The following is a 17,057-nucleotide window of genomic DNA, read 5'->3' as shown; positions in this document are numbered from 1 at the left end:
CTCTTTTAGAAAGCCTGGATTCTTCACCTTACTTGCACCCCAAAATCAAAATTTGAATAATCTAAATTGACCAAAATCCCACCATTGTTATGATGATGATAAAATTAAAGAAAGGAAAAAGTCAGCAACATTCAGCAACAAATATTTAAAAGGTGACACTAAATTAATCATCAACATCATATCTGAACTCAACAATCATTATTCAAGAATTACAAAACACTGAAAACAGCACTACATTATAAAACACTAAAACAGCAACATCAGTACATTATCGAACAGCAACACCATTTAGCAAGGCAGTGATAACACTAAATTAAACACTGAATTGAATTTTAGAAATTAAACAGAGCATTAGCAAGACAAAAATTAAACAGAGCATTAGCGAAGCAGAAATCAAAAGTTCAAAACAACACTAAATTAAATAGAGCATTAGCAAGATAGAAGAAGAAGAACATTAGCAACATTAACAACAACATTCAGCAAGGTAGTGATGACACTAAATTAAACATTGAATTAAATTTCATAAATTAAACAGAGCATTAGCAAGGCAGAAATTTAAAAGTTCAAGACAACACTAAATTAAACAGAGAGACACGGACACTCACCTTCAACGGAGACACAGACAGCAACCAGTGAGAGACGAGACGACGACGACAGGCGAGACGACGGCAAACGACGAGCTGCTCCAACCTCTAAGCCACGAAGTGAGAAGCCAGTGGACGACGTGTCGAGCTACCTAGGTTTCGAACCTGGAGAAGAGGAAGAAGCGGAGGCACCGAGAACCGAGAACCTGGGGACGACGGCTGCAAGGAACTTGAGAAAGAAGCAGCTAGGGTTTTGCTTCAAAGGGAGAGGTTCACGAATGATGGGGGAAGGGGGGGTTCACAAATGGAATGGGCAAATGGCTTCAGGCTTCAGCTCCTTGCACAATTGATTTTTCTTTTTTTTTTCTTTTTTTTTTAAGTTTTAACACAAAACGGCATCGTTTTCATAGAAGCGGTTCTCTAACCAACGGTTATTGATAATAGATCAGACCATTTTTATTGCTGGTTCTCGGTTGAACTGGTTCGACCGGTCCGTTCGGTCCGATTTTTAGAACCATAGGTTTTATGTGTAAATCAAAGTTTATGATATGTTTCTATTTTTTCGTAAACCGTTGCACATGATTTCACTCACCTATTTCGTGTATAATCTAGAGATTAAGACTGAGAGACAGAGACTAAAAGACAAAAATTGAAATAAGTCTCATTATTATATTTGGAATAAAGTGAAAGACAGAGACTAAAATAAAAATAAAATTCTAATTTAATTTATACAAAAAATAAAGTTAAAATTAATTAATTAAAATAAAAATATTTTAAATATAAAATGTTATTAAAGTTTCAATCTTCGTTCTAAAAAAATGTCAATCCCCTGTATTTTCACTTTTTGAAAGTACTAAAATATTGACATTTTAGAGATTGAGAGTGAAATTTTAATACTAGATTTTGGATAAACAAACATGATACTGAATCTCAACCCATTACCTCAAAACAAACACTACCTTAAAATTTTTTTTTGTGCATAATCCGCTATGTTCCATAGCGGTTTTCCTTTACCCTAGCTCAGCCATAATCTGCCACTAATAATTTTTTACGGGTAAATACTTAAAAATTTGGGCAATTTACTGAAATAAATAAACTGGCCTCCAAATTTACCGGAATACACATTTTGCAAAATGGATACCGAAATGCATTTTTTTTCATAAACTATGTAAACCGTGACAGGGGTCCCGCGGTTTACGAATGCACGTAATCCGCTACAGGGGTCGCAGATTACGTTCGAAGCAAATCATCACATAATCCGCGGTAGGGGTGTCGCGGTTTATGTGTGATGATGCAAACGTGCATAAACCGCTACACGGGTCTAGCGATTTATGCTTTAATGTGGACTTAGTTCATTTTTCATGGAGGATGAGTTTTTGGATGAAACTTTGGTTTGCATTTTTTATGTATGGCGCAACATAGGTTGGTGCTTTGATTTAATTGAAATTAGTCTCTTGAACTCATAGAATTTCCAACAAAATTAGAACACCTTTCCTCAAGAGAATCACAACTACATAGAGAATCACTAACAATAACCACGTCACCGTAAAACGAACAGTAAGTAGAACTTTACTTAATATAAGTACAACTAAAACAGGATAAGAACACAAATAAGAAAAGAAAAATGAAAGCTAATCATGACGACCTAATGACACCTATGCCTCGGCACTGGGGGCGGATCCTCGCTAAGGGCAAGTCCTGCGAGTGTGTTCTGTCTGTCTGTATAGCCCACATCGCTTCGGCCAACTACTATCGGCCTCATCCATGGTATTACGGATTCTTGTTGACCTCGGTCGCCCCTTTCTGGCACGTCTCATGTTAAGATCGGGAACGATAGTAGAACCGGCGTACGGTGGCCACGGACCCTCTGGAATAGGGGGCAGAAACTCCATCCGGTATACACTGAACATCTTACTCATGGTATAAACCTCATGAACGTACGTAGCCCAGTCTAACCGGGATTGAGAACAGCATGCAATCGCATGGCAGCACGGGTAATGGAGAGCTTGAAAGTACCCACAGTCACAAGTGCGATCTCTGAGGAAAACCGATACGTTCCAAGCGAAAAGTTACTAGTAGGAGTCGTCTCAACCACGGTATACTCAGTCTGATGTCTGTCAAATAGAGTAACCGTGAAGCACCTCGAATCTTTCAAGTTGCACTCTATCGCCTTGACCAGCGCCTGGCAGAACCGTTGGCCTGATCCCAACTATGCCTCTGCTGTCTGCCCTCGGACGAAAAAAAGCTCTGCTAACCTCCCATATGTGGATTTCACAAGTGAAGTAACCGGCAGATTCTGTGTCGCCTTTAATACAGAGTTAACACACTCGGGTATGTTCGTCGTCATGTGGCCGAACCATCTGCCTCCATCCTAGTGTTAGGTCCACTTATCATACTCCAGTCGGTTAGCCCAATCACACATGGCTGGATTCTCAGTCCTCATAATATCAAATCAGTAGTCAAACTCGGCCTCAGTATTGGCATACGCGGCATTCACGAGCATCCGCCTTGCATCCTGACCCTTGAAACTGAGAGCAAAATTAGCTGCAACGTGTCGAATGCAATACGCTCGATATGCATGAGGCGGTTGCCAACCACTGTCTGGTGCCTCCAGTGCAGCCTTAATGTCGTTTTGTCTATTAGAGATCACTAAAATCCCTTCTTGTGGGGTCACATGTTGACGCAAGTGGGATAAGAAAAAAGCTCACGACTCAGCATTCTCCCCCTCAACAAGTGCAAACGCAACTGGCAATATATTCGAGTTTCCATCTTATGCAATAGCCAGAAGCAAAGTCCCACCATACTTCCCATACAGATGCGTACCGTCAATGCTGATTAGTGGCTTGCAATATTTAAAAGCCTCAACACATGAAGGGAATGGCCAGAAAAGTTGATGAAAGTACTCTGTAGACTCATCAACCTTATCACCTACACTCACTAGAGAAGTCTTCAACAAAACTACGGTTCCGTCCATCGTTGCTTGCATCCCAAGGATCCACTAGGGCAACTCGGCATACGACTCTTTCCAATCCCCGTAAATCTGTGCGACTACCTTCTGCTTTGCATAATTGCCTTCCATACCTTCCTATAACTAGGCCTGAATCCGTAGGTTGACTCAGTAGCTTCTTGCAACACCTTTATCGTAATCGTTGCATCCGCCCTGACCAACGGATAGATCCTCGCACAAATTTACGTGGTAATCGAGCTGTCGGTGGTCGCTCGAAATCGAAGTGGCCAGGAAAGTGTGGACTCCGTTGTACCTTCTATTCTTCTAACCTCCCAGTTATCCTTGTCCTGCTGAAGTGCCACGCGGATCATCCACGTGTAGCCATTTCCAAACTCTTTGCATCTCCCAACATACTTCAGATGATCTGATTCCATAACCCGATACTGAACTCCACGACGAATGCTATAATCCTTAACACTCATCACAGCTTCCTTCTTAGTCTGGAAAGATTGGCCAATCTGAAATTCTCCAGAAGTATTGCCCTCGTGTAATCCTTGGCCTCCGAAGGTGTGTGCCTCATCCGGTTGTTGACTCACTGCTTCCAGGTTCAACGTCGAGAAATGTGGTGGTTGTTGGTGGGACTCAGAACTGGATGGTCCCTGAGGTGCAGGTGGGGCCACTAGAGTCTCCTCCTCACTATCCCTCGATATATGATCGGCCTCATCGTCCAAATCATCTTCCCGCATCGCGTCCTCAACGTGATCTGGATCACCAACACCAACAAGACCAGTAATCAAACCAGGTGACCTAGCTGCCGATGCTAGAACAAGTGAATGTGCAACGATAGGCATCGAAGTAAAAGCACCCCACCGTCGTTGACTGAGGATTTGGCGCTGAAGCCTTGGAACTGTCGACACGGTCTTCCACCTTGGCAAACAACTCGTGTATTCTCACCTCTGGAAAACTCCGCCGACAATGAAACAAGACCTCCATATCTTCATCCGACCTTACAAATGTTTCATACTGCACACCATTTGACACAACCGCCATCGGAATCTTGTAGAACACCTTCTTCACCAATTTGGCCCCACACAAACCCTGCCTTCTGCAATATGTTCCTCTTCAGATCCGACAAAGTATCAATCGAACGGATAAAAACGCTCAGCGATTCTTTATCAGTGAACTTAACACCATGCCTATTATTTTTTATTTTACCAGAGCAGTGGACTAGAACCAACAAGCTCTTCTCACTATCCATTTGTGAAAGTGTGAAAATGACTCTCCTCAAATGCCCCACTCCTTATCTTGAGTGGTATATATAGGCGAATTTGACAAAGCATAAACCGCTAGACTCCTGTAGCGGTTTATGCACGTTTGCATCATCACACATAAACCCCGACACCCTTACCACGGATTATGTGATGATTTTCTTCGAACATAATCCGCGACACCCTTGTAGCGGATTACGTGCATTCGTAAACTGCGGGACCCCTGTCGCGATTTACATAGTTTATGAAAAAATGCATTTCGGTATCCATTTTACAAAATGTGTATTCTTGGTAAATTTGGAGGTTAGTTTATTTATTTTAGTAAATTGCTCTAAAAATTTGGTGCACTGTAATAATTTTCATAAAATAGAATTAAGACTGAGATGTATTTATTTTAAACATGTAATTTATCTTATTTTATTTATGAATTTTGCTAAATTAAGATTATAAATAAAAAAATGATAAAAATACAAAAATTTTAAATTGTCAATATATTTATTAAAAAATATTTAAAATTTTTTATTAATAATAAATTTAACATATGTTCTTGATAAATTTTTTATTTTTATGTTTTAAAAATCCATTTAACAAGCGAGCATAATGAAACGGATTATTTTTTGGAATAACCATGTTAAATGTGGGACCTGCAAGCACTAGTGCCGTGCATGATGAGGTCATCATCGTTCCCAGCGCGTTGTTCTCACGGGCGCGTGAAGTTCTGTTACTGTTTCCCGCTCCCTCCATTCTCCGGTCAACAGTCAACCTGCCGAAAAAGCCGTGTATCTTTCTTAACAGAACCCTGTGATATGAAGAACACAGACTGTGAATCTATCATCTATCTATCGTCATATATAATGTAACTTTACTAATTTAACTTTAAAGACTTTTTTTTTTTTTTATTTCAATGATTTGTTGGAACTCAGCTAAAAAATGGAGAAAAGTTTAGGTAATAATAAATACAACTTGACAAAGAGATGAATGTTAAAAAAGGAAAAAAGATAATAAAAGAAAAATAAATTTTAAATATATCATTTAAATCCCTTTTGACTTTGTCATTAAAGAGAGCGAGAGTTTTTACTTTTTACAATAAACAACCCAACTTTCAAACAAGATAAATAAGATTAGCAAAAGAAGTTATTTCGATAAATACAAACGCTAATGGAAACTTAATACGTAATATTAAATTTAAGGAGAGCCAATCAATTTATACACTTATTTTAATCAATAAATTTATTAAGTACTTATATAAAAATTATCAATTTATTAAGTACTTACTTAGTTATTTCATAAGTTTTGAAAGAATGTTTGTACTTATAAATTAGTATTTTCTAGTCATGATCTATGTCATTTTAATTATTTTTAATATAAAAATAACAATTAATTGTAAAATTGTTTACCAAAATATTTTTATTTAATAAATGAATGTAGAAAATATAAATAAATAATAAATATTGGGAAGAAGATTCGACATGCTTCCTATATTTTTAACGTTAAACCATATTTTTAACGTTAAACCAAATATAGTTGGATTGGGTTGATAAAAATTATAAGATGTGTAGCGGAATTAATTTATAATATCCATGCCAAATTTAATTGACTAAAATATTAGTACATCAATTAAAACAATCAATTTATTATTATTATTATTATTTTTTTATAGAGGTAATGTCTAAAATAGTCTTTGAAATTTTTAACTTGCTTTAGATTAATCTCTCACTTTTTAAAATGACCAAATAAATTTTTCACTCTTAGATTCGTGAATCTTCGTTAGTCCAAAAGTTATCAGACGTTTTAACGTCGCTGATGTGTACAGTTAAGTACTAAGTTGGCACTTAACTACACAATGATGTGGACACAGAATGAGTTCAGCTCAAATTGGTGTCTCAAATTTGGTTAAAACACCGAAATTAATTCATTGACACTTATAAAATCCTACTCTCCAAATGTTCATCTTTATCATTTAGTATTGCAAACTCCAAACCTCAAAAGAATGAAGCTTTGACTGTAGGGACCGCAACCGACTCATCAACGTTGCCGTTGATTCTAGGTATGCTCTTGCTGCCGCACATGTTTCTTACATTCAATCTCTTCGAAACGTTGGCATTGCTCTTTGGAGGTACTCGAAAGTCAAGGTCTTGCTGGAGTCTTCTCTCTCAATTTCAGATTAAAACCCATCTTAATGTAGCTACCTTTCTCCAACATCACCACCTTCACATCTTGCTAAGGTAAAAGTTGATACTTCTGACTCAGCATTGCTAGAACTTCATAGTCTCCTTTCTCTTCCTGTGACTCCAGTTAGTTACATGAGGTCAAAGAAAAATGCTTCTGTCACTGTTAATGTCAATGCTTGTGGGAGTGACAATTTTTTGGATGATGAATTAACTTTGTTCCAATGTCTCCACCACTACCTCCTTTTCCCGAGCAAGAAAAAACTTATAATTTTTTTGATCCTGTGGAGGACAATGAGAACTTTAGGTTTGTAGGGCATGCTATTAGTGAATGTTGGCATGAAAAGGAAAATGGTTTAACTATGTTTGGAGCTGTTAGGGATCAATAGTTAGATGTTGATTCGGATAGAAATTGCAAATTGAACTCGTATGAGAAGCTTATCAGAAATTTTAGTGATGTTACAAAGGAAAATAAGTATGTTAGTTCATATGAACATGTTCTGATCATTTAGTAGTTTCTAGAGGAGATGGAGGTAACACGCAAGTGGTTGATGTTGGAGTGAAGTGGCTAGAATCAACTAGCAATAGGGGTGTCATGAAATCAAATAGCTTTTAATTAGAAATTACAGTGGATACCAAACTACAATAACTCAGATTCAAACAATGAATAATAATCACTGAATCATTCCTTCAAAACTAAAATTGTTCATGCTTAAACTTCCTTGACTTCTATCACCACCAATCTACCATCTATCATGCCTCCCACATGCTACAAGAAAAGCGTTGCGAACTGTCATATTTATCGTCGGACATTAGTGGCGAGTTTTCTGTCAAAATTGGCAATGAATTCGTCACCCTAAAATATTACCGTCGGAGTTGATGTTCCGACGATAACGTCGATAATAACAATTGGAAGGAAAAAATAAATTTTGGCACGCTAGCTACCGTCGAATTTACCGATGAGTAAATCTGACACTGAACCTTGTTTAGTGAAACGTTGCATTTTGATTACATGCACAATGTTATCATCGGATTAATCCGCCGGTAAATTCGACGGTTATCGTTCCCTAAATTCGAACCGCGAACATTCTTCCCCTTCATTTTGAAATTGGTTTCTCTCTCTATTCTCTCACCTTTCTTACTCTCTCTCTAACCTCTCATCCCTCAGTCTCTCTCCAACCCCCTGTCGCCGCTACTCCAACCGCCGATGCTGCTCTGCCCTGCTGTTGCTAGAAAGACTGCTGCCGTCGATGCTCGAAACGCCCCCTTCTTTGTCTTGTATTCCCGCCGCTGCTGCCTTGCCGCCGCTGCTCAAACCGCCCATTTTTGTTCCAGGTTTTCTCTCTTCTCTCTTCTAATTATTTTAATTAGATTGATTTCTGTTTTAGTTGATTTTAGGTGTTAGGAATTTTCATTAATTTTAGGTAGATTAATTTCTGTTGTAAATTATTTTTAGGTGGTTAGGTTAGGATAATTTAGTTAGATTGATAGGTTTTGATCTCTACTCAATGTATTTGGAGTTATTAACTGAGATTGCTAATTCTTGTTACTGGGATTATTTCAATTAGTCTGAATTATTAATTTTATATTTTACTATTAATTTGGCTGAAGAATTGTTGTTGGATTTGTTTGAGCAATGCTTAACTGTTTTGATGGTTCACTGGTTGCTGTTGCTTTGTTATGAAATTAATATTTTAATACTTATTTGGCTTATTCATATTATTGCTGAAACTGCTGGTTTATGCTGATTAATTACAGCACTTTGTCGTATGTATTGCTAGTGATGTTTCATCATGTGATTTTGTGCTTTCTTGAATTTGCATAGGATAAATTTTTTGATTGTTAGAATGTTTTAAAAATTAGAATGTTTTCAAAAATTATTAACAAAGTTAGAATACTTTGAGAGTTACAATATTTTGTTAGAATAAAATTAGAATGGTTTAAAAGTCTAATTTAATTATTTTGAAACTAAAACACTACGTAATTTCCTTTTTTTATTTATTAAACTAAACCACTTTTCGAATTATTTGTTATTTCTTGAGTTTCTTCTTATGTTGTTATTTGTTGGTGTTTGTTATGCTATTAATATGTTATTAATATATTCGCTATACAGACATGACCACAGGCAGCAGAAGTAGGTCGAGTAGAATACGTGATCGTGGTAGAGGGCAGGCTGCCACCAAATTTCCAGGGCTTCCCTGTCATCGCCCTTTAACCCGGCTACCCCTATCGACCCCTATGACGTCACAGGCGGGTCTATCGAATAAGAAATTTATCATGGTCCCAAACTCGAACTGGGTGCTTCCTTCTGCTACGCCCCTACAGATGTAGCAACCCCGTCGACAGAGCCTGCGATGGATGATACCTCCAATGCCCCCGAGCAGAATGCTCTTCCACTATCGCCTGTCATCCGGCTGAGGATTTGACCCGGCGGCATGCAGTCATGAGTTCAATTTTATAATATTAAGTTTGTTTATGTTAAGTTTGTGACGGATTTGTACCAAACCTCAATGCTTGCACACAGGAGATATCCGATGTCATTAAGTTCATGTATAACCATCCATGACTGACCTACACGTAGATCCCAACTGAGACCAGACAGCGCTAGTTTTAGAAATGGGCGGTAAGAACCCAATTTGGTTAGAATTGATTTACTGTATTTGAACTGTATTTTAATCCAACTAACTAATATTGGTGAATCACTTTGTGCAGTTGAAATTCATATGAGATGCGAAGCATAACCTCATGATCCGGAAGATCAACGACCACTGGGCAGCCAAACGTTTTCAGCAGATGATGAGCGATGTTTGTTAGGGGAAAGACCACCTGACCTCGTGGATTCGTCCAAATATCAAGCGTGACCTGGAGGCTCGTTTTAGAGATAACGAGGAGTTTAAGTGTCGACGTCTAACGAACATCGCCAACAGAGCTTCGCCCAAGTCGTCAAGGTATACGGGTGTATCGGCGACCTTCGTGAAGACAAACACGAGATTGGTAAGAATCGACGATTCGGGTTGGGCTCGTTCTTCGCTAGTGGCCTCCGCTCCTCTACGTTCGTGGCTTCCTCTACCTCTGCCTTTGCCACCAGCCTTGCTATCCTCAGGAAGTTATCTACCTGAGGGAGGAGGTGCAGAAGCTAACACAGGAGTTTTACCAGCAGCAGGAGCAGTCTGAGCAGAGGTATCGAGAGATTTTTGCACGCGTTGCCGCCAGCTCGGACCTAACGGAGAAACTGGAGCAGCTTGAGCGGCTGCGACAGCAAATGGAGGAGTATAGCCAGCAGATGCGTGCTGGAGGCAACGGCGCTACTGGTTCCAATAACGATGCTACTGGTGGGACACCGACGATAGCACCTACTCCGCCGCCTCAGTAGGGTGACCACGACGCCGCCGCCGCCGTCGACTACTAGGATCTATAGGGGTTAGGATTTTATGTAGTTTTGTTTGTTTAGGGTATATTACTCTAGTTTTGTGATATTTTATTGTATTCATACCATTTATTTTTTATAAAATAATTTGTTCATTTCTGCTAATTTTATATTTCTGATAATAATTTCGTTAACAAGAATTTTAATTTGATTTGACTGTTAGTTGTGGCTAAACTGTGCTCAAAATAAAAAATAAAAATAAATGTCCTACTGGCGGATGTACTGTCGGATTAATCCGACGGTAATCATCAACTCAGGCTCAACAATCCATTGAAAATAGCGACGGAAAATCCACCAGTAATTAGCGTTGGACTAAAAAATCCGCCGGTAAGGAATTTCCGGCTAGAGGTGGCAATGGGGTAGGTAGGGGGCAAGTTTTTGTCCTACTCGACGCCACCCTGGCCTACAATAATCCGTATCAATCCCGCCCCTCTTCTACCGGCGGGTAATAAAAGGTTAAACCTTAACCCGCCTCTGCAGATACCCGCTCCACCCCTACCTGCCCATATAATTATTAAAATCCAACAAATAAAATTAAATTTTAAAATTTATATAACCATCATTACATACATAACATAAATTAAAATAAAAATTTTAATATGATACAATATTATTAATTATTTTATATATATTACATATATTATATATTAAAAGTATATATATTTATATATACATATATTATATATACCGGGGTGGGTAGGGGAGGGTTTAACCTAAACCCGATCCTGTCCCACCCCGCCCAAGAACCGGGGCGGGTAATTACCCCTATTTCCATCGTTATTTCCGGCATCGTTTATACCATCAACTACAGGACGACGTGAAATCCGACATTAATGTACTTAGCAGCGAATTTATTTGATTAATCCAACTGTAAATTTTATAGTAACTAGTATTTTTTTTGTAGTGACAGAAAAGAGGAGAACAACAACAAGAATCGCAGAGGAGAAGGACAACAGAAAAGAGGAGAGGAGAAACAAAAGTTGAAGAAGATGATTTAAGAGTTAGGGTCTTATAATTGTATATGGACCAATTTGAGTGTTTTAAATAAATTTGGGATATTAATTTGAGTTAAATTTATTGTTTGTCTATGTCAATTTAGAGCAAATTATCAAGTTGGCACTTAACGTTAAAATAACTGATAATATTTGGACTAATAGAGAGTCACGTTTTTTGAGGATGAAAAATACACATAGTTATTTTAAAAAAACAAGTTAAAAATTTCAGAAATCAGTTGAGACATTACCTTTTTTTTTATATATTAAAACTTAAAAGTTAATACAGTCAAGATAATAATTAATTTTAAAAAAAAAGTAAAATTTTTTTACTATAATTAATGTTTAATTTTTCTTTAAAAAAGTAAAAGGATCATATTACCCTCTAACAAAATTATTCTTCCTTTTTTTTTTTTTTTTGGATACTTGCAAATACCATACAGTAGTCTACAGCGTATAGGTGTAATTGGAAGGCATACACATTGAGTAGCGAAAAACAGGGTGAAGGGTTAAAGTGTGGTACATAGTTAAACCCGAAAGTGAGAAAGAGAAACTCAACCCAAAGCAGAGGAGTAGAGTAGGGTTGGGAAAGTAACCAGATTTGGACTTTGAAGAAAGAATGAGAGACTGTGAATAAAGGAGTGGTGCAGGCAGGCAGCTATTGCCATTTAACCCTAACATTAATAATTATTATCATGATTGAATAACCAATGTGCCTCTCTCTCTTTCTCTCTCTGACACCCCTCATCATTACCCCTATTACCCCTATTCTACCTCTCTTTTTCCCATCTCTCTCTGTCTATCAAAATACACTTCTCCAATGTATGTATAAATCGCATCTAATCCTTCGACCTTTTTACTGTTGTCCCACTCTCACCCCACTCCTCCATTCTCTTAAACCATGGCTACTCCCGATGAGAAAGAGAAGATGAGTTTGGGTTTGAGTCTCAGCTTAGGATTATTTGGAGATAATAATAATAATAATAATAACAATAATAAGAACGAAGAGCAAGAAGCTTTGAAGCTCAATCTCATCCAGAAGCCTCTACCTCAATCATTTCCAAACCATAGGCTTTCCTTCAACAACTTGTTTCCTTTTCATGGTGTGTATTTATGTATCTATCTCATCATACATTTTTTATTTTTCTTTCTCCCTTTTTATTATTTATTTATTTATTTATTTTGTTCTGAAAATTTTTAATGCTAGATTTTTTTTTCGATGGTTTGGGAACATAAGAATATAAGATGATGCCCTTGAGTGTTAATTACAACATTGCCACTAATTAACTCACGTGCAACTCACGTGTTTGTAGATCTGAGCTCCGAGACGAGGTCGTTCCTTCGCGGAATAGACGTTAATTCGGTGCCGACGTTTACGGCGGCGACGGCGGCATGCGAAGACGAGAACGGCGTCTCGTCGCCGAACAGCACGGTGTCGAGCATCAGCGGTAAGCGGAGCGAGAGGGAACCCAACGGAAACGACGAGAACGAAGCCGCAGAGAGAGCCTCGTATTCTCGAGGGAGCGACGAAGAAGACGGCGGAGGAATCGGCGGCGATGCCGACGGGGATAGTTCGAGAAAGAAGCTGCGGTTGTCCAAGGAGCAGGCGGCGGTTCTGGAAGAGACCTTCAAGGAGTACAACACTCTCAACCCGGTGAGTGGCGGCAGTGGTAATTCCGTAAATTTAGTAATGAGAATTGGGCATTTTTGGGATTTCACTTTGGCCTTATTCATTTTTTAATAGTGTTTTTGGATTTAGATAAACTGTTTTTCCATTTTAATATTTTTCAATGATTTCAATTTTGGTTTTTCAACTTTCAGACCCTTGGGTAGTACTAATAATATTTTCCCATAGTGTTGTTGTTCTGAAGCATGTTATTGTTTAATTTTCCTAAAACAATATATATTTTTTCATGTTAGTTGGACTTTTTATAATATAAATAGAAATAAAATAGTTACTAATTAGGATTTGGTGTGATTCTATTCTAATTAAATTAAATCATTAAAGTAATCAAAATCTAATATATTTTGGTAGTTTAGACGAAATAAGTAAAAAAGTGAGATTGAAGTGTTTATTTTGTTTAATGTTTAGAAACAAAAGCAAGCATTGGCAAAGCAGTTGAATCTGAGGCCAAGACAGGTGGAGGTGTGGTTTCAGAACAGAAGAGCAAGGTGAGGGTTCTTCATCTTTAGACCATTATTATTGGAATATTAGGCATTTTTATTGTTATTATTGTTAGGCATGTGCTTTCTCATTCCTCATAATTACAATTCAAAACTAGAGAAATGAGAAAGAAATCAAGGTAACTCCAATCACATAGCTTTAACATTGATAATAATGGTATATATTTGACCAAGTTGTTGAGTCCAGATTTGAGAATTGAGTCATATATATAAGAAAAATGTTATTTGTACATTCTGAATTAGTGTATAATAATAATAATAATAATAATATTTTAGATACTCAATCTGCAAATATTATTAGTCGGTGGTCCTAACTTGTCACACAAACTACTTTTATTCTTTCCCAAAGAAAGAATACTTTTGTTCTTTCCATCCTTTTTTTCCAAACCCTGTTAAATGGACACCACATTTTCTTTTTTATTTGCAATTAATAAAACAACTAGGTCCTTAGAAATTTTGTAGGTAGACTTATTAATTCTTAAATAAAATAATTATATAGACATATAAGTCTCCACAAAGAAAAAAACATCTCTGAAAAATTACAACATTTGACACAGTTTACCCTTTTGTCAAAGACCCATAACTATTGTTGCAATTATTCAAAGGCTTACTTTATAACTTTTTTCCCAGAGAATTATAAATCTATTATAGAATTTTATTTTTTAAGAGATTTCATCACAAAATCTTTTGAGACTTGTTTTTAGTACTAAAAACAGATAACATAATTTCTAAATATCAAACACGTGGCTACACGTGTATGCATGGCCCAAGGCGCACACACAAAAACGTAACAAACATGTTGTAATCTTGTGATGATGGAGGTGCAAGTCAATACTTCAAATTTGGAATCTTTATAATTTGCAGATGTTCCTTCCTTTGTCATGTGATGAGACAATTCACTTGAATCTCGAGCATTTTGAAAAATACTACCTAAAGTGGTTTTATTTTTAGATTAAGAATGTGAGGGGTTATTGTGCACTTTAACTTTATTGATCTAAGCGTGGATAGTGGATACTCTTCCCTCTTATCACTTGTACATGTTCAAAAGATCTTCACCCAAAGTAATGTTGTGAAATAAAATAAATATTGCCTCTATAGTATTAATATATCTTGTGTTGTGTAGTAGAAGCAAATGATGTGAATGCATTAGATTCAATTAATAATGCAGGACCAAATTGAAGCAAACTGAAGTTGATTGTGAATACTTGAAAAGATGTTGTGAGAATCTAACTGAAGAGAATAGGAGGTTGCAAAAGGAAGTGCAAGAGCTCAGAGCATTGAAGTTATCACCACAACTTTACATGCACATGAACCCTCCCACCACCCTTACAATGTGCCCTTCATGTGAGCGTGTAGCCGTCTCGTCCACCGGATCCTCCTCCTCGTCGGCCACCATGCAATCCGCCCCTGCCTCAGCTAGTCAAAACCAAATGGGCCCTAACATTCAGCGGCCGGTTCCTGTCAATCCATGGGGAGCAATGTCAATTCAACGCCGGCCGATTGAGAGCCCGACTACCCGGCCATAACTATGAAGCTCAGAATGAGGACAAGGGCATTGCTGTTTTTCTAGGCAAAATTGCATAAATGAATTGATGCAATTAGGGAACACTAGGTTTACAAGGACTTTTTATTTAAGATTATGACTCTGGTTAACATTTTCAGTCTAGGCTCATTTTAATTATGCTAAGACCTAGCTAGATATAACATGTTTTAAGTGAACCTTAGGATATGTAAAGTGTGGACATGCTAAAGTAGGTTGTGTCTTCCATATGCTGAAAAGTTTTTTTTGTTAGCGTTGAAAAGATGAAGGGAAAAAAAAGAATCCGAATCTGTTTTGGTATTTCTCATAGATTCTTTAATACCACTTGCTCATGGAAAGGTGGGATTTTGTGCAGATTTTGAGGGGACAATTAAGGGAATCTCATGTCCAAAATGACTGTGGTCTCCATTACAAATGATTTTGTCCAACTTTTGTTCAGATTCCCCATACTTTATGGTCTCTAATTCACCATTCTTGAACATGGGGTCAGATATTATTGTGGGACTCGAACTGTAGATGGTTCTGTTCAATTGTTCATTATCTATTTGAATGTGGGTTACTAATGATGCCACTTAGCAAGAGTTGACAAAACAAGTAAATAAAGGTCAATGGTTACCACTACTAACAGTTGTTGCATTGAATTTTTATTTTCTCTTTTTCTTTTTTTGAGCATGTGCATCAAACCTTTTTTTTTTCTTTTTGAACAACGAAGCAACCAAATGTAGTAGTTGCATTCTTGTGTTTTTTGACCAAATTACAAAATCAATGTTCATTGAACTATGTATTCTCTTTAATTTTAGGAGTTAACTATTATATGCTCTAAGAATACAAACTAAAATTACTATTACTATAAATAGAAAATTTTGAACATTTTACATTAATAAATGCAAAACATATGTATTAAAAATTTAACTTTTTTAAGTTTTTTATAAGAAAATTTCTCCATTAATAACCTTAATATGTAATTTCAGAACACATGTTAACTAAATCTTTAATTTTATTGTGGCCTCAGATTCATTCTCAATTTTTCTTGCTAAATCATCTTATCCTAAACTGTTGCTTCATTTTTCTTAATTATTACCTTGGTGTTATGCCAAGTGTCAATTAACAGCCACCATAAATTGGTGAAGTAAAAGATAATAGTTTAATTTGACTTTAGTGAAAACTATCATGCAAGATGAGAATTTTTCTGTCATAAGAAGCAATGTTTAGTGGCAAATCTAACTCTTGCTTATTCTAGTGAATTAGCTAGTCTACACACAAGATGATAAACGATAATAGTCTGAGCAAAAGAGGCTGCAAAGCTTTGGTTTCATCCTTAATTTACAAGCCCGTCGGCAAATTAATCATAACATTGTGTGTGGATAGAAACATCAACACTACTCTATGCGAGTTACAATCTTTTTTTTTTCGTTTGACAGGATATGTAAGTTACAACTTGATATTTTATAGAATGATAAGTGTTTGATGTAGAAAAATTTTCCTATACAACGTGATGGGAATATGATGAAACATAATAGTGTGTATACATCTTTTAGCTTGTGGACTTGAAGTTGCATCCAAAATTTATACCATAATACTAAATTAAGAGTATATACCTTTGTTTAACAAATATAAGTAATCAAGCAATGCATAGTTTTAAAGTTAAGAAGCCCGAATATTGGTTACATCTATGATATAAGTGTGAAGACATTGCAAAATTCACTCTTGTCGTTTATGTAAAAACAATAGAAAAAATCCTCTAAAGTGAAGAGATTTGTAAAGTAATAAAATAAAGTGTTAATTACTATTAAAAATGTAATTTCTATTATGTGTGAGTCGCACAATCTTAATTTAAGAGTGATTAGTCTCACTTTCTCACTTTATCAACTTATTCTATTTAGAAGAACTTAATCCAAAAATAATATATACCCTTTCACAAATTCAGATTTCTCAAGAGATTTTGAA

At 36.7% G+C, this 17,057-nt stretch overlaps 1 protein-coding gene across 1 annotated transcript; it reads left to right on the top strand.

The window, feature by feature from the left end:
- Positions 1-11,935: 11,935 nt before the first annotated feature.
- Positions 11,936-15,410, top strand: LOC112726718 (homeobox-leucine zipper protein HAT3). The gene is made up of 4 exons (XM_025776217.3): positions 11,936-12,489; positions 12,700-13,040; positions 13,479-13,558; positions 14,739-15,410. The coding sequence occupies exons 1-4, from the start codon at positions 12,288-12,290 to the stop codon at positions 15,094-15,096; spliced, it is 981 nt and encodes a 326-aa protein (XP_025632002.1). The 5' UTR covers positions 11,936-12,287; the 3' UTR covers positions 15,097-15,410.
- Positions 15,411-17,057: the final 1,647 nt, after the last annotated feature.

Source organism: Arachis hypogaea, chromosome 12, assembly GCF_003086295.3.
Source record: "Arachis hypogaea cultivar Tifrunner chromosome 12, arahy.Tifrunner.gnm2.J5K5, whole genome shotgun sequence".
NCBI classification, from domain to species: Eukaryota; Viridiplantae; Streptophyta; class Magnoliopsida; order Fabales; family Fabaceae; genus Arachis; species Arachis hypogaea.
The sequence above is the reverse complement of the archived record's forward strand: the minus strand, read 5'-3'. Positions and strand labels throughout refer to the sequence as shown.